The 23,527-nt window shown below is 37.6% G+C and overlaps 1 protein-coding gene across 2 annotated transcripts in view; it reads right to left on the bottom strand.

Moving 5' to 3' along the window:
- SCN11A (sodium voltage-gated channel alpha subunit 11) overlaps positions 1-23,527 on the bottom strand; it is a 160,764-nt gene that overhangs the window by 73,170 nt on the left and 64,067 nt on the right. For both annotated transcript variants that reach the window (XM_077129771.1, XM_077129770.1), the window contains 4 exons: positions 11,769-11,910; positions 11,004-11,201; positions 9,947-10,114; positions 7,179-7,308 (listed from right to left, as the gene is read on the bottom strand). In XM_077129771.1, the coding sequence (XP_076985886.1) occupies positions 7,179-7,308; positions 9,947-10,114; positions 11,004-11,201; positions 11,769-11,910 (638 nt within the window). The remainder of the gene's footprint in view (positions 1-7,178; positions 7,309-9,946; positions 10,115-11,003; positions 11,202-11,768; positions 11,911-23,527) is intronic.

Raw genomic sequence — 23,527 nt, 5'->3', positions numbered from 1 at the left:
TTTTTCCCTAAAATCAAGGAAAAGGAACACTACCTAATTCATTTTATGAAGCTAATATTACTTTAATACCAAAACTGGGTAAAGATGCTATAAGAAAGGAAAACTACAGGCCAAACTCCCTAATGAACACCTAATAGGTGTAAAAATTCTCAACAAAATACTAGCAAATTGAATCCAACAACACATTAAAAGAATTATGCACGGTGACAAAGTGGGGTTTATGCCAAGAACGCAAGGTGGTCCAACACAAGAAAATCAATTAATGTAATACAGCACATTAATAAATCAAATGGGAAAATCACATAATCATCTTGGTTGGTGCTGAAAAAGAATTCGACAAAATTCAACATCCTTTTCTGGTAAAAACACTTCAAAAAGTAGGAATCAAAGGTAACTTCCTCAATATGATAAAGGGCATATGTGATAAATTGATAGCCAGCATCATACTCAATGACGAGAGACTGAAACGTTTACCCCTTAGATGGGGAATGAAATAAGGATGCCTTCTGTCACCACTGTTGTTAATATTGTGACAACAATATTAAGTTCTAGCTAGAGCATTCAGGCAGGAAAAAGAAATAAAAGGCATCCAAATCAGAAAGGAAGAAGTAAAACTTTCATTATTTACAGATGACATAATACTATACTTGGAAAATCCTGAGAAATCTACAACAATGTTACTTGACCTAATAAACAAATTCAGCAATGTGGTGGTTTATAAAATTAATGTGCAAAACTCAGTAGTGTTTCTATACACAAGCAATGACCTGAGGAGCCAGTTAAGGAAAAAATTCCATTCAAAATAGCAACTAAAAGAATCAAGTATCTAGGAATGAACCTAGCTAGGGACATAAAGGACTTGTACACAGAAAAACTACATACCATTATTTAAATAAAGCAAAAAAGATCCAACTAGGTGGAAAGACATTCCCTGCTCATGGATAAGAAGTTTAAATATAGTTAAGATGTTAATTATACTCAAGTTGATGTACAGATTCAATGCAGAACTAATCAAAATTCCAAAAACCTACTTTGAGGACTTGGAAAAACTAGTTACCAAATTCATCTGGAAGGGAAAGAGAACCCCAATAGCTATAAGCACCCTAAAAAAGAAGAACAAAGTGGGAGGGGTAACACCTCCTGATTTTAAATTTATTATAAAGCCACGTGTGGTCAAAGCAGAATGGTACTGGCACAAAGATACAAGTATTGGCCAATGGAATCGAATTGAGAGTCAGAAATAGACCATCAAATCTATGGTCAACTGATTTTTGACAAGGCCCCCAAATCCACTGAACTGGGACAAAATAGTCTTTTCAATAAATGGGCATGGGAGAACTGAATATCAATAGCCAAAAGAAAGAAAGAAGACCCTTACCTTATACCCTATACAAAAATTAACTCAAAGAGGATCAAACACCTAAATATAAGAATCATACCATACAACTTCTAGAAGAAAATGTAGGGAAACATTTTCAAGACCTAGTAATATGAGGTAGCTTCCTGAATTTTACACCCAAAGCACAACAAACAAAAGAAAAAAATAGATAAATGGTAAATCCTCAAAATCAAATGCTTTTGTGCCTCAAAAGACTTTGTTGAAAAGGTGAAGAGGCAGCCAACTCAATTGAAGAAAATATTTGGAAATCACACATCAGAAAAAGGTTTGATATCCTGTATACATAAAGAAATCACACAACTCAACAACAAAAGAGCAAGCAACCCAATTATAAAATGGGCTAAAGATATAAATAGACATTTTTCTAAAGACCAAATACAGAGGCTAAAACCCACATGAAGAGACGCTCATTTTCATTAGCTCTAGGGGAAATGCAGATCAAAACCATGAGATGCCATCTCACCTATAAGAATGGCTGCTATTAAACAAAGAGGAAACTACAAATGTTGAAGAGGATGTGCAGAAACTGGGACATTTATGCACTGCTGGTGGGAATGTATAATGGTACAGCTGCTATGGAAGACAGCATGGTAATTCCTTAGGAAACTAAATATCAAGTTGTCCTATGACCCGACAATAGCACTACTCAGTATATACCAAGAAGAGCTGAAAGCAGTGACACAAATAGACATCTGCATACCAATGTTCATAGCAGCAATATTCACAATCCCCAAAAGATGGAAACAGTTCAAATGCTGATCAATAGATGAATGGATTAACAAAATGTGGTATATACATACAATGTAATATTATGCAGCAGTTAAGATGAAATGATGTCCTGAATCACATGAAAAGATGGGTGAGCCTTGAGGACATAATGCTGAGTGAAATAAGCTGTACACAAAATGATAGATACTATATGAGTCCACTTTTATGACCATTGTAAAAGTAAAATCAGAGGATTATGATACAGAATATAGGGAACCTAGAGATACATGGAAGCTAGAGATGGGTGAACAATTAGCTAGTGAGGGTGAACTCAAATATAAAGGAATAGATAGAAGTGAAGGTGGTTCACTAGCGGGTCTATAAGTAATATTACCATACTGAAGGTGAACATGATTGAAAGGATTGTATAGACCCATGTGTTTCACTGATTAACACTACAAATATGAATAAGTTCTTGCATGAACTACTTCAAAGGTATGAATATTGTACAAAGAGTGTATAAGGACATCTAAATCAATAGACCAAGCCCTTGATCTTGAGGCTTGCTCTTGTAAAGTTATGTATGTAGCAGAGAAGCTTAGCCTTATGTATAGGTATACCTAAAAGTTACTTCTGGAGGACCTCTTTTATTGCTCAGATGTGGCCTCACTCTCTCTAAGCCCAACTCTAAAAGTGAAATCATTGCTATAAATATATATAAGATTCTACAAGGTTTCATGCTCCAGGTTAACTTTCCAAAAACCTACAATCTCCAGATGGGTCCCTGGACCAGATAAGTCCTGAAACCTAGAGGGTCCAGCCTCTCCAGAACATCAACTAGTTCTATCAACCTATCCCATATTATCAACAACCCCATCCAACAAGAAAAAGCAGCATGGGGATAGCCCAAATACCCCTAAATTGTGGAAGAAAGATCAAAGATGATGGTGGCGTTATACAGAAAAGGTAGGGTTTAACAATTGAGTATGTTTGCTGAATCACTATATTGTTATTTCTTTTAGTCTCCAGTGTCTTAGAGTAGCTAGAAGTAAAAACCTAAAATGGTGGAATTGTAACCCATACCAAACTCTAAAATCTGTTCTACAACTAATTGCATTGTGCTTTGAAATGTATTGCTTTTTGTATATATGCTATTTTTCACAAAAAAGAAAAAAAATGATTGTGAGGACAGAAAAAACACTTTCCTTCTAGCCTCCAATGTTCTGGAACAAATGGTAGGAAAAATCAGAGATGATGGAATGGTAGCCCACCACAAACTATGGGACATGTCCTGTTGAAGAGTGCTTTGAAAATTATTGCTTTTTTCTTTCTTTGTTTTGTATATATGTCATATTATATAATAAAAAAGTTAAAAATAAATAAATAAACACACACACACACACAGAAAGAAAGAATAGTACAGCAGAAAAAAAAATCAAATAAAAATGAAGCAGGCCAGAGGACCCGGGTTCGATTCCTGGTGCCTGCTCATGCTAAAAAAAAAAAAAAATGAAGCAGGCATTAATAGAAAAATTGAAGGAAAAAGAAGATAAATGACTTAGAAAGGCCAAAGAGCAATATGTCAGAAGAAAGTCCCATATTATCAGTAGTCATTTTAAATTTAAATGGATTAAACTCCCCAGTCAAAAGTGGAAATGGGCAGAATGGATTAAAAAAAAAAAGTAAGCCCATTATATGCTGTTTATACAAGTAGGTTGAAAGTGAAAAGATAGAAAAATATACCTTGAAAATGGTATCCAAAAGAGAGCTGGGATAGCTACGCTAATATCAGATAAAATAGACTTTAAGTCAAAAACTGTTACGAGGAACAAAGAAGGTCACTAAATACTGATAAAGGGGCTAATTCAACAAGAAGACAGCAATTATAAACGTATACGCACTGAATGGCAGAGCCCAAAAATATAGGAAGCAAATATCGACAGATTTGAAGGGAGAAATAACGGTAAGAGACTTTAATATACCACTTTCAAGAATGGATAGAACAATTAGACCAAAGAATAAGACAATAGAAGACTTAACAATAAGAAAATAGAAGACTTGTACAATACTATAAACCAACTAGACCTAGCAGGCACATAGAAAACATTTCACTTGGCAGAACACAAATTCTTCTTTAGTGTACATGAATCATTCCCCAGGGTAGACCATATGTTAGATCTCAAAGCAACTCTCAATAAATTAAAAAAAAAAAGAAAGAAAGAAATCATACAATGTTTTTTCATTCTCGTGGAATGAAGCTAGACAACAATAATAGAGGGAGAGCTGGAAAATTTACAAATGTGTGGAAATTAAACAATGTACCTTTAAACAGTCAATGGGCCAAAGAAAAATCACAAAGTAAATTAGTAAATGTCTTTGGGTAAATAAAGATAAAAACGGAATATACTAAAACTTATGAGATGTAGCAAAGGCAATGATGAAAGTAAATTTTATAGCTCTAAATGTTTACATTAAAAAAGAAGAAAGATCTCAAATCAGAGACTCAACTTCACAACTGGAAGATCTAAAAAAAATAACAGCTAACTTTAAACCCAAGTAGAGCAAAAGAAAGGAAAATAGCTAAGTGAGAACAGAGATAAATGAAATAGGGAATATAAAAACAAGAGAGGCAATCAACGAAACCCAAAGTTGGCTCTTTGGTAAGATCGATAAAATCGACAAACTCTTAGCTAGAATAGCAAACAAACAAAAAAGAGATAAGAGGCAAATAACTAAAATCAGAACTGAAAGAGGGGGCATTACTATTAGTCCTATAGAAATTAAAAAGGATTATAAGAGGAATAGTATGCCAGCAAACTGGATAATTTAAATGGAATGGACAAATTCCTAGAAACACATAAATTACCTACAGTGACTAAAAAAGACATAGAAAATCCCCACAGAATGATAATAAACAAAAGATTGAATTAGTTAATAAAAACTTCCCAACAAAGAAAACCCAGGACCAGATTGCTTCGTTGGCGAATTTTACCAGCATTCCAAGAAGAATTATCACCAGTCTTGCTCAAACTCTTCCAGAAGTTGAAGAGGGAACCCTCCCTAACTCATTTTATGATGCCAACATCACCCTCATAACAGAGTCACTTAAAGATAGCACCAGAAAAGAAAATTACAGACAGTATCTCTTAATATTGATGCAAAAGTCCTCGACAAAATCCCAGCAAGCCCAATCCAATGGCATATTAAAAGAACTGTATTGCCATTAACAAGTGGGATTTTTCCCCTGGTATGTAAGCGTGGTTCAACACAAGAAAATCAATTAATGTAGTACACTGCAATAACAGAATGAAGGGGGGAACCATAATTATCTCGATGCAGAAAAGGCATTTGACAAAATACAGCACTTGACAAAATACCTTCTTGATAAAAACTCTTAGAACACTAGGAATAGTAGAAAAATTTCTCACCATGATAAAGGATATATATGAAAAGTTGACATCCTACTTAATGGTAACAGACTAAAAGCTTTCCCTCTAAGATCAGGAACAAGACAAGGATTCCCACTGTTGCCACTGTTATTCATCACTGTAATAGAAGTTCTTGCCAGAGCAATGAGGCAACAGAAATAAATAAAAGGTGTCCAAATTATCAAGGAAAAGGTAGGATTTTCCCTATTTGCAGATGACGTCTTATATATAGAAAATCCTGAAAATTCCACAACAAAGCTATTAGAGCTAAACAAATTCAGCAAAGTGGCAGGGTACAAGATCAACATGCAAAAATCAGTAGTGTTTCTATACACTCGTAATGAACAATCTGACAAGGAAATTAAAGAAAATTCCATTTACAATAGCAACTAAAAAAAAGTCAAATATCTAGAAACAAATTTGAACAAGGATATAAATGACTTATACAGAGAAATCTACAAAACTTTGCTAAAAGAGTTTTTGAAAGATCTAAATAAATGGAAGAACATTCCCTGTTCATGCATTAGAAGACTAAATATTGTTACAATGTGAATTCTACATAAAGTGATTTACAGATTCAATGCAATCTCAATCAAAATTTCAACAGCCTCTTTGCAGAAACGGAAAAGCCAATCATCAAGTTTATATGGAAGTGTAAGGGTCTCTGAATAGCCAAAACCATCTTGAAAAAGAAGAATGAAGTTAGAGGACTCACACTTTCCAATTTTAAAACTTATCACAAAACTACAGCAACAAAACAGCATAGAACCAGCACAAAGACAAACAGACCAATGGAATCAAATTGAGAGTTCAGAAATAAACCCTCAGCTCTACGGCCACTTTGACAAGGATGCCATATCCACTCAACTGGGAATAAATAATGTCTTCAACAAATTGCATTGGGAAAACTGGAAATCCATTTGCAAAGGAATAAAAGTAGACCCCTATTACACCATATACAAAAATTAACTCAAAATGGGTCAAAGACCTAAATATAAGAACCAGGACTATTAAAACTCCTAGAAGAAAGCATAGGGAAGCATTTTTGGGACCTTGTGTTAGCCAATAATGATCCTAGACTTTACACCAAAAGAACAAGGAACAAAAGAAAAACAGATAAATCGGACTCCACAATTAAAAACTCTTGTAGATCAAAGACCTTCTTCATGAAAATAAAAAGATACCTTAAAGAATGGGAGAAAATATTTGGAAACTACATATCTGATCTGGATCAATATCAAGAATACATAAAGAAATCCTACAACCCAACAACGAAATGATGAGCAACTAAATTAAAAAATGGACAAAAGACTTGAACAGATATTTCTCCAAAGAAGACATACAAATGGCAAAAAAGAAAAGATGACTAACAGTATTAGCCATTAGGGAAATAGTCATTCTTGAATCTAGCCAGTTCCCACCACTACCCATGGGCGGCTCAGAATATATCCACCAGAAAGAGCCACTTCTTCCAAGCTTAAATGCTCCAAGGAGGTACCAGAAGTCAATCTTTGCAAGAAGGTACAGTGGGTTCGTTCTAAAACAGCCTCCTTTACATTGGACTACTGAGGGACTGGGGAGAAGGAGAATGGAAGAACATCATGGAATTTCAGCTTTCCCTTGGTCTCGGAGGTGGAACTCACCTTGCATAGTGATGGTGAGGATGCTGACAGCGCTTAGTGCCCTCTGCCTCTGGAAGGGGTCTTTGTGCTCATCAAAATGGTCCACTGAGAGATTCTGGGATAGTCGTTTGGTTTGCTCTAGTAGGTTTGCCTGTAAGAGAAGGCATAGTGGAACTTTTAAGGGCAGGGGCTGTTTCTCCTCAAATCTTCACAAACTACTTTGTTTTAATGCTGCATGAGGAATGATGCTCAATATATTATACACATCAACGCACTTCTTCTCCACTGTATGACACATGTTCAATTTTCTCATTTCTTATTTAATAGATTAGAGAAATTTGGTTTGACCATTAAGATTGCTCGTATATGCACATATCTTGAGTCCTACTCACAGAAATTTTACTTTCTCTGTACTGTACCCATTAAGAACAAAGAGAAAACAAAACTTAACATACCCTCCAGAATATGAAAGGACAAAAAGCTCTAATTTGGAAACAATGCTTGCAAGGGGCAGAAGTGAAGGATAAATTTAGAAAGGAGGGTTAGAGCCAGTTTGTGAACATCTGCCCAAATATATCTTAAAATATCAGTAACTAAAAAGATCAGTCAAAATAAATATCATAAAAATTTAAACTAAACGTCAAGCACTTCCTCAGGCTGTGCTGAAAAAACTTATCAGCTTTTATTTTACTTACAATTCTGAAAGCTCTGGAGATTAAAGATCATAAACCTTCACCTACCCAGAAAATTCTGGCATCTATATGGCTTATTTCCCAAAGGTTTTTACAAGCAGGGCCCCAGAGGTAACTATCCCTTAGTGATAAGCTATACTAAAGATAGCCTGTAGCCTTTGTACACCTATTAACTGTACTAATTAAAGGGAAAAGACATTTTATATTGGGTGTCTGGGTCTTTGTCTATGAATTTGTGAACAAGGAAAAACTTTTAAAATATTTCCTTTGTGGCTCTTCAATGTGCGGTAGTCTGACAGCAAATAATTTTCTAAACCATGAGATCATTCCTCATCACTCTATTACACATCTGGTCTCAGCAGTGGATGGGGTTTGTCTCTGCTTCTGCAGATGCTCCTGAACTCTCTCTTCTCCACCCCATTCTCAAGCATGCACACCCACCTTCTGCCCTTTACCTTCATCTCCCCCCATCTATCTCAGGAAAGTGGCTCCAGTCATCACTTCCTGGCCTGTATCTTCAACATTTTCCTGTCTTCTGATTTTTCTTTTCACAATTAAAAAATGTCTGAAAATCTCCCACTTTAATGAAATGAAAACTTTTTTCTAGTGTATATTCCCCCCATAGTTTCATTTCTGCACATCCAACTGCCTACTTAGTATCTCTGTTTGTGTGGCCCCTAGGCACCTCAAAATCAGCATATTCAAAATGGAACTTGCAATCTTTCCCATCTCAAAAACATGCTCCATTCCTATCTCAATAAGTTACTTTCCACTGTCAGCTACTCAAGCTGTAAAGCAACATCATACCTATCCTTTGCATCCAACCAATTGCCAAATTCTGCCTTCTATAGATCACTGTATTCCATTAAACTTCTTCATCCCCATTGCCCTGGCTCTAGTTTAAGCCACCACCACCTTTCATTTGGATTACTGCAAAAATCTCTTAATTGGCTGTCTTGCTCTCACTCAATCCATTTCTTTCACGTATCCAGGATGACCTTTCAAAAATGTAAATCTTCTTATACCATTCACTGTCTTGCTTCTTTTAATGCTGCTTATCCTTTACTCTCAGGATAAAGGGTGAGCTTCTTAGCTTGGTTTCCAAGGCCTTTTAAAAGCGATCACCCCATCTTAGTCACTCGCCATCCATCCCCAACCTTACCACACTCACATACACATACAATGTCTCTACTGATCACACTATTAAGCTCTCCTTTGTTTCCCGGCCCTTGCAGGTGTTTTCTCCTCCTACAGTGATCCATTCCTCCTTTTGCTTGGTTAATTCATCCTTTCAGCTTAAGTACTGCTTCCTCTGGGAATGTTTTCTGATCCAATGTCTCCATCCACCCACCTCTTTACCTCCCCACCTCCATACTACAAACACCAACTCTGGGTTGGTTGTCTGAAGCACATGCTGTTGGTTGCCGCATCCATATTCCTTAAGGCCTTACCTGAGAGATTTTTCTGGTGATCTGAGCCCCGTCTGCTGTAGTGTACAGCAAGCATAATTACAGGAAACTTAATATCTCGAGTCCTGAGTAGTTTTAACCACTAATGGACTGGAAATGGTATATAAATTATTGCACTCTCACTCCAAGAATTAAATTCCAATTATACTCAGAAGTAACTGGCTTAATAATGCAATTTTAATGGCCATCTTTCCTTACATACATCACTTATCCACATCCTCTCCCCACCCCCACCACCAGTAATTCCTGGGATCACTTTCCAAATAAACTACTTGTACTCAGACATCTCAAGGTTTGCTTCTGAGGGAACCCATGCTAAGACATTGCCCCTTCTCTGTTCTCTGACAGCACTCATCTTATCAGTCATCACACTGAATAATAACTGCCTGCTGATTAGGGGATCTTCTTCATTAGTTGTAAACTCTGAAGTAGGAACCATGTCTGTCTTATTCATCTTCATGTATTCCTAGAACCTACCCCAGTACCGAGAAGATAGTAAACACTATAAATACTCTTAAATAGATATTTGTAAATAAATAGATAAATTGAATAAATTTGTGGAGGAACAACAGCATATGGAAGTGAGTGAATGGATATGGTATTATTAATCTCTTGGATAGAGACTTACCTTTTTAGGGGACTCTCCATCCGAAGCTGATCCTGGACCCTGGTCTTTCCCAGACTTTCTCAAAAAAGACTTCCTTTTCTTACTATCAAATAGTTTTCTCTTCTTTTGGGGAAAAGATGTTTCAAGGGAATTAAGTGAACTTCTGTCAATTCCCATGGCAACCAGAGCCTTAGAAAGGGAATAAAACCAATTAATGACCAGATTTCACTTTCTTGTAAAACATGGTAAATGGCCCTGACCTGAGGAAGCATCCTCTTCTTTCTTCTGGTAGCACTGTACCAATCAGATTGCTCACCACCTGATTGGAATAGCTGGCTTTGTCATCATTTATCTGGGAGCACGAGTCCTGATTTTCCATGGAGACTGCAACCCTCAAAGGCAGCACTGACTCATATCTCATTATTACTAACACTTAGCTTAGTGCCAGGTATGTGCCAGGCACTCAATAAAGGTTTGTGCCTGACAATGCAAAAGTAAGTACTTATTATGGGCTCACTCCTGACAAATATCTGGAGGAGATGAAAAGGAGTATAAAAATGGCCCGTGCTCTGAAAATCTTAAAATCAAGTTAGAAAAATGTAAAGGAAGCAGGGAGACAATTATAATGGCTTATAAATATGACAAGAATTTCAGGAAGGGAGAGATGAGCATCGACTGTCATCTCTAGAGCCACCATTTTCCTTTCCGAAACCCCCTCAAGCAAAGGTTCTGAACACAAACATCTCTTGATTTCCACAATAAAGTCTGGCAAAACCTAGATTTACATATACATTAGTTTTATCCCAAATCAGTAATTTGAGACCCATTCTAGGAGGCCCAGTCTTCAAAAGGTCAAAGAAGAGAATCAAGACCAAAGGTTCCCTCTTCCCAAAGCCTTTGTCTAGGCATCTTTCTGAAGCACAGCAGCACAGTCAATCTGCAAGAGATGCAAATTCTCAGAAAAGCATCAGCAGAAAAGTGCTGGACCAGTCCTCAAACAGCAGCCTTGAGCCGTAGGACCCATCATTTCTGGGGTCACCTCCGAGCAGACCTCATTGTCTGACTCCCACATTCCTACCTCCTTCTCCGCCTTTACTAGCTGCTGGGCTTCCTGGAGCATCTTTTCCTTGGCCTCTGTCTCAGCAGCTACATTCCTGTTCTGTTCTTCATAAGCCATGGTGACGACAGCCAGGGTTAAATTAATCAGGTAGAAAGAGCCCAGAAAGATGATGACCACAAAGAAGAAAACTGAGAAGCGCCCGGCAGTGATCAGGGTCTGCAAGCAGCAGAGCACATGCTTGTGTCAGAAGCCTTCCTTCCTCAAGCGGAAGATTATACAATAGCATAAATCTGGCATTCCCTTGTACTGGTTCCCTCCCATGGGGCAGCCCTGAGCAGTAAGGATGGCTCAGTTGACCACAGCACAGTCTGCAGACTCCCTGGTCACCCAGAGACCCCCAGTGCCCTATCTCTCAATGGAGAGGTATCATCTACTCATTCACAGGGAGGTTTCAAGGGTATCTGCAAAAAAAAAAAAAAAAAAAAGGCAGGAGAGACAGCAATGCTTCATGATAATGATAACTAAAGCTCTAATGGTGGAACATGAGGGAATCTGGACAGCAGCAATATTCCTAGGAAGCGAGATTTTTTTACACTCCTCATCTAAATAGCACGTTTATAATTTCCTTGAAGTTTTTAACAGAATTTCTAATGCATAGCTTAACAACACAACTCTCAAAGATGGGGAACTGTGGACTAGTGTGCAGGGTAGATGGCAGATGATAAACAAATGAAAGAGAGACAAGTGATAGATAAGATAAACAAGATAAAAAAAATAGATGACCTGTTGGTAAAGCTTCTCCCAGGAATCTTGGGTCACAAGCCGGAACATCGCCAGAAAAGACCAGTGAAATTGGTCAAAATTTGTATAACCATAGTCAGGATTTATACTAGTGTTACAGCATTCAAATTGCTCAGAACAGGCCCTAGATATTGAAAACAAGGGAATAGAGAAAGGATTACATTCCCTGGCAGTCTCGTTTCCCACTTCCTCCCTATGATAGTAGCTACTTGGAAGGAGCGTGGGCACACTAAAGAAAACTGTGGTTTCTGGCCCATGCACCAACACCCGTGGAGACTGGAATGTTTGCAGAGACCTTCCCAGACTGAATCCTCTCAGGCCACAATTTAATGTGGGCTCTCATTGACTTTTTTTTTTTCCAAATGATTTTCAAATTCATGTTAGCAAGTTCTTACTTGAAAAATTAAATGCATTCACATAGCAAAAAATTGAAAGTAATGTGACTGGGTGATTGTGAAAACCTTGTCTCTGATGCTCCTTTTATTTAGGGTATAGACCGATGAGTGAAAACAAAGAAAAGGATAAAAAAATAAATAATAGGGAAAGATAAAGGGTGAAAATTAGGTAGATTGAAATACTGTGGGTCACTGAGAAGGAGTGGTAAGGAGTATGGGATGTTTTGAGTTCTTTTTTGTTCTTTTTATTTCTTTTTCTGGAGTGATGCAAATGTTCTAAAAATAATCATGGTGAAGAACACACAACTATATGATGATATTGTGAGCCACTAAATGTATAATAGGTTGGTCTGTGTGTGCATGGTTATTTCTCAATAAAAATACTTTTTTAAAAATTAACAGTCGACTTCCAGGCCCAGATGGCAGCTTAACAATGTGCACATTTTAGTTTGTACCCCAGAACAACTACTAAACAACCAGAAACAGTACAGAAAAGCTCCTGGGGCCATGTCAGTGACCGGATGCACAGCATACCCCAGTCTGGACCAGCTGAACCAGTTGCAAGCCCCCCCAGAACCGTGAGTTCCCCAAGCCGTGGTGGCCAGTGCCCCTCCCCCACAGGCTGCTTCCCAGAGGGGAAAGGAAAGGGACTTCACCAGCAACAGGGGCTGAGCACAATCAAATGCCTATTGTGGAATTAATTAACAAATTCTGACTACTAAAAATAGGCCCCCAGCTCAGGTGAACCTGGTCAAAGTGGAGGTCACTCATTTTTGCCCCTGCACCAAAGGGGCAGGGCTGACAGAAAAAGAAAAAAAAAAAAAAAAGAAGGAAACAGAGGTTTTTGTGGCTGTGTTTCTACAAAGGCTTGACTGCCTTTGGATACAGTGGCAGGGCTTCTCAGGTTGCAACTGCCCCAGGCATAGGCAGAAACAGGCTCATTTGAGGGCTTGTCTGGAGCCTGTACCTTCCCCAGGGAAGGGGTGAAGCCCAACTCAGGTGGAATCCCTCCCTCAAGGAATTCAGACACCAGGGCTTGGTAATTCGAAGCCATTAAAACCAGCCTACAACCTCTCCTCTGTCTCCACCACGCCCCCAGCAGGGAGAGTCTGCCAAAGTTAAAGGTACTGCATCATCTTATGCTGGTGGGACCTGCAGGCAGACAAGCGCCACATACTGGGCAGGATAAGAAAAACAGAGTCCAGAGACTTCACAGGAAAGTCTTTCAACCTGCTGGGTCTCACCCTCAGGGAAAATCGACACAGTTGACTCTTTCCTCCTGATAGGAGGCCAGTTTGGTCTGGGAAAATCTGGGTGGGGTCTATAATACCTAAGTAGACCCTCCTAAGTGTGTGTGTGTGTGTGGAGGGGGAAAGGCACCATACAAGCAGGGCAAGAAACAAGAAAATGAGAACTGAAAAACTCTCCTCTGTTAAACAAAACTTAAGCTACAGGTCCAGATAAAGCTGAACTGAATGTCAAAGAACAGATAGACAACAAATTCATCCAGCAAGAAAACCCTAGGTAATAGAAGTGAAAGCAATCTCCAGAATAGACAAATTAAATGCCCAGGCACCAGCAAAAAATAACAAATCACACTAGGAAAATTGAAGATATGGCCCAATCAAAGGAACAAACCAACAATTCAAATGAGATACAGGAGCTGAAACAATTTATTCAGAATATATGAACAGACATGGAAAATCTCATCAAAACCAAATCAATGAATTGAGGGAAGATATAAAGAAGGCAAGGAATGAACAAAAAGAAGAAATTGAAGTCTGAAAAAACAAATCTCAGAACTTATGGGAATGAAAGGCAAGGTAGAAGAGATGAAAAAAACAATGGAAACCTACAATGGTAGATTTTGAGAGACAGAACATAGGATTAGTGAACTGGAGGATGGAACATCTGAAATCCGGCAAAAAAGAAAATATAGGGAAAAAAATGGAAAAATGTGAGCAGGGACTCAGGGAATTGAAAGACAATATGAAGCGCATAAATATACATGTTGTGGGTATCCCAGAAGCAGAAGAGAAGGGGAAAAGAGGAGAAAAACTAATGGAGGAAATTATCACTGAAAATTTCCCAACTCTTTGAGAGACTTAAAATTACAGAACCAAGAAGTACAGCACACCCCAAAGAGAATAGATCCAAATAGACATATTCCAAGACATTTAATAATCAGAATGTCAGAGGTCAAAGAGAAAGAGAGCATCTTGAAAGCAGCAAGAAAAAAGCAATCCATCACGTACAAGGGAAGCCCAATAAGACTATGCGTAGATTTCTCAGCAGAAACCATGGAGGCAAGAAGACAGTGGGATGATACATTTAAATTATTAAAAGAGAAAAACTGCCAACCAAGAATACTATATCCAGCAAAATTGTCCTTCAAAAATGAAGGAGAAATTAAAACATTTTCAGACAAAAAAATCACTGAGAGAATTTGTGACCAAGAGACCAGCTCTGCAAGAAATACTAAAGGGAGCACTAGAGACAGATATGAAGATAGAAGAGAGAGGTGTGGAGAAGAGTGTAGAAAGGAAGACTATGAGTAAATGTAAAAAGAAGGAAAATCAGATATGACATATAAAATCCAGAAGGCAAAATAGTAGAAGAAAGTACTACCCATGCAGAAATAACACTGAATGTTAATAGATTAAACTCCCCAATCAAAAGACATAGTCTGGCAGAATGGATTAAAAAACAGGACCCATCTATATGCTGTCCCTACTCAAAGGACATGAGGGCAAGGACACAAATGGACATTTGCACACCAATGTTCACAGCAGCATTATTTACAATTGCAAAGAGATGGAAACAGCCAAAATGTCCATCAACAGACAGGTGGTTAAACAAACTGTGGCATATACATAAGATGGAATATTATGCAGCTGTAAGACAGAACAAAGTTATGAAGTATGTAACAACATGGATGGACCTTAAGGACATTATGCTGAGTGTGATTAGCCAAAAACAAAAGGACAAACACTGTATGCTCTCACTGATATGAACTGACATTTCTGAATAAACTTGGAATATTTCGTTGGTAACAGAGACCATCAAGAGATAGAAATAGGGTAAGATATCGGGTAATTGGAGCTGAAGGGATACAGATTATGCTACAGGACTGAATATAAAAACTCATAAATTTACAGCACAATATTACCTAACTATAATTCAATTATGTTAAAACACTGAATGAAGCTGAATGTGAGAATGATAGAGGGAGGAGGGCTGGGGGCATAAAGGAAATCACAAAGAAATATAGACAATAAAGATTGAGATGGTATAATCTAGGAATACCTAGAGTGTATAATGATAGTGACTAAATGTACAAATTTAAAAAATGTTTTTGCATGAGGAGGAAAAAAGAATGTCATTACTGCAGGGTGCTGAAAATAGATGGTAATTAATATTTTAAAATTTCAACTTATGTGTGAGACTAATGCAAAAAAAATGTTTATTTGGTACAAACTTTATATTTTGACTAGTGCATCTCCTAGTATAACTTATGTAGATAGTTGGTTGAACAACATAAGTACATGGAACCTTGGGTAGGACATGAGATTTTGTTGGTTTGTCTAGGTAATGCCCCAATGAATCCCAGAGTGATTTGATCAGTGAGTGGAAAAGTATTTGCAAAGTCCCCTTAGGGGAATGGTGAGAATGGGGGAAAACTCAACTTCCCCAAGTTGAATTCTTGATATTCTCACAAGCACTGTGGACAACCAAAGCTATAGGTTGAGCCCCCAGTCTTGGGGTTTGTCCATATGAAACTTAACCCCACAAAGGATAAGGTCAAACCTACTTAAAATTAGGCCTAAGAGTCATCCCCAAGAGAACCTCTTCTGTTGCTCAGATGTGGCCTCTCTCTCCAGCCAACACAACAAGCAAACTCACCACCCTTCCCCTGTCTACGTGGGACATGTCTCCCAGGGGTGTGGATCTTCCTGGCAATGTGGGACGGAAATCCAGAATGAGCTGAGACTCAGCATCAAGGGATTAAGAAAAACTCTAGAATGAGCTGAGACCCAGCATCAAAGGATTGAGAAAAACTTCTCGACCAAAAGGGGGAAGAGTGAAATGAGACAAAGTGTCAATGGCTGAGAGATTCCAAACAGAGTCGAGAGGTTATCCTGGAGGCTATTCTTATGCATTAAGTAGAAATCACCTTGTTATCCAAGATGTAATGGAGAGGCTGGAGGGAACCACCTGAAAATGTAGAGCCATGTTCCAGTAGTCGTGTTTCTTGATGATGATTGTATAATGATATAGCTTTCACAATGTGACTGTGTGATTGTGAAAACCTTGTGTCTGATGCTCCTTTTATCTACCTCGTCGACAAATGAGTAGAACATATGGAATAAAGATAAATAATAGGGGGAATAAATGTTAAAATAAATTTAGTTTGAAATGCTATTGATCAATGAAAGGGAGGGGTAAGGGGTACAGTATGTAAAATTATTTTTTTTCTGTTTTCGTTTTATTTTTCTGTTGTCTTTTTATTTCTTTTTCTGAATAGATGCAAATGTTCCAAGACATGATCATGATGATGAATATGCAACTATGTGATGATATTATGAATTACTGATTATATATGTAGAATGGAATGAGCATATATTGAGAATGTTTGTTTTTCCTTCTTGTAATTTTTTTAAATTAAAAAAAAATTTTTAAAAATGTAAAAAGGAAAAATAAAGTTACTATAAAAAGAGGTTACATTTCACTCTTAGTCGAGAGGTTATCCTGGAGGTTATTCTTACGCGTTAAGTAGATATCACCTTGTTGTTCAAGATGTAGTGGAGAGGCTGGAGGGAACTGCCTGAAAATGCAGAGCTGTGTTCCAGTAGCCATGTTTCCTGATGATGATTGAACAATGATATAGCTTTCACAATGTGACTCTGTGATTGTGAAAACCTTGTGTCTGATGCTCCTTTTAGCTACTATATCAACAGAAGAGTAGAACTTATGGAATAAAAATAAATAATAGGGGGAACAAATGTTAAAGTAAATTTAGTTTGAAATGCTAGTGATAAATGAAAGCGAGGGGTAAGGGATGTACAATCTTTTTTTTTCTCTATTATTGTTTTATTTCCTTTTCTGTTGTCTTTTTATTTCTTTTTCTAAATCGATACAAATGTTCTAAGAAATGATGAATATGCAACTATGTGATGATATTAAGAATTACTGATTATATATGTAGAATGGAATGTTATCTTAATGTTTTGTTTGTTAATTTTTTTAATTAATAAAACTATAGCAGCTATATTAGTATCAAATAAATTCCTGAAATCAAAAAAAAAGAGGTTACACACAAGAGAATTCCGCTGTTTAGAAGATATACAATGAAGCATTTATAGGTAAAATCAAGATGACTGTAACTTACTTTTAGAAATATATATATAGTGTATACGTTTTTCTGGAGAGCAAAGAAAAGAAACTTGGCAGAACACTAATGCTGGTGTTCGTATTTTTTTAAATTTTCAATAAATTTGAAATATTTCAAAGAAAAAAAAATCAACAGTGAAAAAACCTCCCTAGACTCCTAGTCACACTTTAGCCAAGCAATAAAGAATTAATAAATAATTATTACCAAATCATTAGATAGATGCTTTCTCTTTCTGTATGGTAGAATAGCCAAAAGTTAATACCTGAAATTGCTGCAACTCAGTCTCACCCTTGTTTATACCTACTATTGCAATGATTTTTCTAGCCTAGTCTCAGTCCTGTTTAAACTTGATACTGTAATGGTAACAACTCCATCTCTCCTTGTTTGAATGCATAAAAATCCTAAGCTCTGTAGACAGATATTTGGGCTGATAGGTCATCGGATCTCCTGCTTCATGCCTGCGTGTATGTGTGTGTATGCATGTGTATATGCATAACATAGCAATAAACTCTTTCTGTCTTTGAAACCCCAGTGTCATGGATTGGTTGTTATACACATCAGGCAGAGTTCTCTGCATTTGTTCCTTATCACCACTTCCTAGAGACAACAGTTAACAGCTACTATTGCAAGTTTCCAGAAGCTTCCTATGAATATAGACGTACATATATTTAAATACATATCTTTTACAATACATAAATGGAAACATGCCTGAATGTTCCCCTATACCTTGCTTTTTTTTTTTTTTCACAGAACCATATAGTTTGGAGATCTCCATATAAACATACGGGGAGATGCCTCATTTCTTTTTTGTTAATTACAGTCCTATGATTTATTTAATTGGTTTAAGTAAGAATCTTTAAGTTTCAGTGGTTAACATTCTTTTGCTCTTACAAACATTTGGGTGATGAATATCCTTTCACACATGACTTCGCTCATATCACTAAAGAGTACATCATTAAGTATAACTATAGAACATATTGAGTATATGTGCTTTCTTAATTTTTTAATAAATATGTTATCTTTATGTTAGTAATACATGTATGCACTTTTTAAAAATCACATAGCACAAAAGGCTTGCAACCGTCACCTGCATCACTCTTTCTAAGCATCACTTACACACCCCAAATTCAATCAATCCAAATTTTTACTTCCACATCTCTAAATATAATGCTTGTATTGATATTTGGTTTCCCAGTTTTAGTCCTCATTGATTAACTTTTCTATAGCAGGTAAGGTTAGCTCTCTTATAGACTCCCTCATACCTCCCTACAATACTATTCATATGACTACATTGCTTATGTCTTTCTTTACAGAGAAATGTTGTGACCTGTTTTGATGGCTTTTCTGGGTCTTAGCTCTTGCATCTTGCTCTTTCCTGGTTTACTCACAAGTAGCTTCTTAAGAAGACTGGGGAATCTTTGTATATCTTTATTCTACCCCCACAGTTAATTGGTAGTTTAGCCAAAAGTAGAATTCTGGGTTGAAAATCACTTTTCCTAAGTAATAGAAGGCAATGTTCAGCTATTATCTAGTATCCTGTGCTGTTGTTGAAAATTTTGATGCCATTTTGATTTTAATTTCTTTCTGAATGGCCTTTCTTTTGCCTTTGGAGGATTTTAAGACGTCCACCCCACCCCCCATCCCCAAGGTTGTGAAATGACATGCTCATGCACTTTTCCATTTATTGTGTTGGGCATTAGTGGCCCAACCAGGGATTTAAATCTTTATTGCCAGGGAAATTCCCTTGTACTATTTCTTTGCTATTTCCTTCCTTTTCATTTTTTCTGTGCTCTATTTTTAGGATTCCTACATAGTCAATGATGGAAGTTCTGGATTGATATTTATTCTCACATTTTCTGTCTCTGTCTTTGGATTATACGTTATGAGATATTTTCTCAACTTTGTCTTTTAATTCTTTTTTTCGTATATTCCCTTTATCTTACTGAGGTAGTTACCTTTGATTCCTATCTTTTGGAGTGTTTTTGTCAGGAAAGGATGCCGAATTTTGTTGAATGCTTTTTCAGCATTAATCGAGATGATCAAGCGATTTTTCCCTTTCAATTTGTTAATGTGCTGTATTACATTAATTGATTTTCTTGTGTTGAATCATCCTTGCATTTCTGTTATAAACTCCACTTGGTCATGGTGTATAATTCTTCAATGTGCTGCTGGATTCGATTTGCTAATATTTTATTGAGAATTTTTGCATCCATGTTCATTAGGGAGATTAGTCTGTAGTTTTCCTTTCTTAGAGCATCTTTACCTGGTTTTGATATTAAAATGATATTAGCTTCATAAAATGAGAGGTAGAGTTCCTTTTTCCTCAGTTTTTTGGAAAAGTTTGAGCAGGATTGGTATTAGTTCTTTTCGGTTTTTTTTTGCATGGGCAGGCAGGTGTTAGCTTTTATGGGATTTTGATAAAATTCCCCTGTGAAGCCATCTGACCCTAGACTTTTCTTTGTAGAAAGGTTTGTGATGACTGATTGAATCTCTTTACTTGTGATTGGTTTTCTGAGATCTACTATTTCTTCCTGAGTCAGTGTAGCTTGTTTGTGCGTATCCAGGAATTTATCCATTTCATCTAAGTTGTCTAGTTTGTTGGCGTATAGTTGTTCATAGAATCTTATGATTTCTTTTATTTCTTGTCTGTGGTAATGCACCCCTTCTCATTTCTTATTTTGTTTATTTGCATCCTCTCTCTTTTTTTCTTTGTCAGTCTTGCTAGTGGCCCATCAATTTTATTGATTTTCTCATAGAACCAACTTTTGATTTTATTGATTCTTTCTATTGCTCTTTTCTTCTTCCATTCACTTGTCTCTGCTTTAATCTTTTTTATTTCTCGTCTCCTATTTGCTTTGGAGTCAGTTTGCTGTATTTTCTGAAGCTCCTCCAGGTTTACTGTTAAGTCCTCGATTTTTGCTCTTTCTTGTTTTTTAATATAAGGCATTTAGGGCAATAAATTTGCCTCTCAGCACAGCCTTTGCCACATCCCATAAGTTCTGATAAGTTGTATTCTCATTTTCATTCATCTCCAGATACCTACTGATTTCTCTAGCAATTTTTTCTTTGACCCACTGGTTGTTTAAGAGTGTGTTATTTTAATTTCCATTATTTGTGAATGTTCTCATTCTTTGGTGGTTATTGAGTTCCAGCTTCATCCCATTGTGATCAGAGAAAGTGCTTTGAATAATTTCAATGTTTTTATATTTATAAAGACCTGTTTTGTGCCACAGCATATGATCTATCCTGAAGAATGTTCCATGAGCACTAGAGAAGAATATATAACCTTGTGCTTTGGGGTGCAATCACCTATATATGTCTGTTAGGTCTAATTCATTTATCAAGTTATTTAACTTCTCTCTTTCTTTGTTGATCTTCTGTCTGGTTGTTCTATATATAGAGGAGAGTGGTATATTGAAGTTTCCTACTATTATTGTTGAAACATCTATTGCTCCCTTCAATTTAGCCGATGTCTGTCTCATGTACTTTGGCGCTCCTTGATTGGGAGCATATACATTTATGACTGTTATATCTTCTTGGTGAATTGACCCTTTAATTAGTATATTGTCCTTCTTTGTTTCTTATGATGTCTTTACATTTAAAGTCTATTTTGTCCAATATTATTATAGCTATTTCTACTTTCTTTTGGTTACAACTTGCATGGAATATCTTTTTCCATCCTTTCACTTTCAATCTATTTGTATCCTTGTGTCTAAATGAGTCTCTTGTAAGCAGCATATAGCTGGATTATGTTTCTTAACCCATGTTGCCAATCTGTATCTTTTAATTGGTAAGTTTAGTCCATTAACATTCAAAAGGCATTTCTTGATTCCACCATCTTTTCTTTTTATTTGTCAGATCTATATATTCTTTTCCTTCTTTCTCTTTGAATTCTTTAAATTACATTACACAAAATTCTTAGTGGAACTTTTCCATTCTGTGCCCTCCTCCAGACCTCCTTCTCCTGTCCTGTTTTTTCAGCTGGCAGAACTCCTTTTAGTATTTCTTGTAGGACTGGTCTCTTGTTGAAAAATTATTTCAGAACTTCTTTGTCTGTGAAAACTTTAATTTCTTCCTCAATTTTAAAGGACAATTTGGCTGGGTACATAATTCTTGGCTGGAAGCCTTTCTCTTTCAGGATCTTGAATATATCATACCACTGCCTTCTCGCCTACAGGGTGCTAGTTGAGTATTCTGAACTCAGTCTTATTTGATTTCCCTTGTATGTAGTAGATTGTTTTTCTCTTTCCACTTTCAGGATTTTTTGCTCCTCTTCAACATTTGACAGACTGATTAGTATGCGATTTATTCTGTTTGGAGTTCTTTGAGCTTCTTTGACTTGTATAGAGAGTTAGAAATCCCCCCCCCCCCCAATATATCCTCAACTACTCTTCCTAGTCCTTTACTCCTCTCTTCTCCTTCTGGGACATCAGTGCTTCTTATATTTGTGTGCTTTGTTTTATCTATCATTTCCCTGAGTTCCCATTCAGTTTTTTCCATCTTTTTTTTGCCATTTGCTGTTTTGAGTCTTCAAAGTCAATTATCCTGTCCTCTATATTACTCATTCTTTCTTCTGTCTCTTCAAATGTTGTGTGCCTCTAATATGTTTTTTATTTGGTCAATAGAGTCTTTGATCTTCCTGATATCCACTATTTTTCTATTTATTCTTCAAATTCCTCTTTATGCTCTTCTACTGTCTTCCTGATCTCCTTTATGTCATTTGCTATCCCACTTATTTTATTAAATAGAGTTGTATGAACATCTTTGATTAGTTGTTCCAGCATTTGTGTCTCTCTGGTGTTTCAATATGGTCATTAGGCAGGGCTATATCTGTCTGTATTGTGATATGCTTAGTGATCTTCTGCTGTCTTCACGACATGTAAGTATCTTGATTGATTTACTTTGGGAGCTGATTTCTTTCAGTAGTCTAAGGCCTTATGTTTGTGGGATGGTTGCACAGCAGGGAACAGGGCACTCTGTGCAGTGATTTGTTTCAGGGCAGTATAGGCAGAGGTTGGAGATATTACGCTGATGCTTGTGAACATGGGTGCCCAGCGGCCTGGGAGTGTGTAGCTGTGTGGGTGCTCCAGTCTGGGAGGGTATAACCCTGATGTGCACTGATCTAAGGCATGGGGCCCTTTGTGCACATGTGTAGAGCTGCGGCAGCAGGTCAGTGTTATGCCTTCGTGAACTGGGGGCAGATATAACCAGCTGTGCAGGCCAGCACTTTCTCAGAGCTGAGAAGTGTGGCTGAGGACCATGCACATGCATGGTTCTAGGACTGCTGTAAAGTGAGATTCCCAGAGCTGAATGACATGATTGGGGGTCCATGCACCTGCATGAGCCTAGGAGTGTTATAAACAGAGGTGCTGAGCTCAGGTGGGGTGGAATGAGGCTGTGCAACTCTATGGGCAGGGAGGAGGGGCAGGGGTAGCCTAGGTATGGAGGTTGGTGCCTGCAGGGAACAGTGAGGGGGAGGTAGTGCTTGGGAAGGGTGCAGGAGAGATGGGTTGGGTTGCACTTGGGGTGGGGGTTTGGGGCAGGTATGTGCACTGGGGGCTGGTGGGGTGGGGGTGCCTGGAGCAGGGGGAATGGGAGTGGGTGACGGGGTTCGGGTGTGGGGTGTGGGATGAGTCATGGTCACGGGGCTGTGCTGGTGAGGTGAGGGTAGTGTGCCCAAGGAATATGGCCTGGCTTACTTCCTAGTCCCAGGCTCCCATCTGTGCACTCCCACAGGCTCCATGGCTCCGCACCTCCATGTCAGGCTTCAGCTTTCTGCCTCTCATTTCCTCAGCCTCTGCAACCATGGCTGCCACATGTGGTGCAGAAGGCTCTCTCAGGTCAACTGCACTCCCGAATCACCACCTCAGTTGCCCTCCTGTATCTTTTCTAACTTTTCCATGGAGCAGGGCTAAGCTCAATCTAGTCTATTCAGCCATCTTCTTGGATGTATG

Source organism: Tamandua tetradactyla, chromosome 15, assembly GCF_023851605.1.
Source record: "Tamandua tetradactyla isolate mTamTet1 chromosome 15, mTamTet1.pri, whole genome shotgun sequence".
NCBI lineage: Eukaryota > Metazoa > Chordata > Mammalia > Pilosa > Myrmecophagidae > Tamandua > Tamandua tetradactyla.
This window is presented reverse-complemented; position numbering and strand designations above follow the sequence as displayed.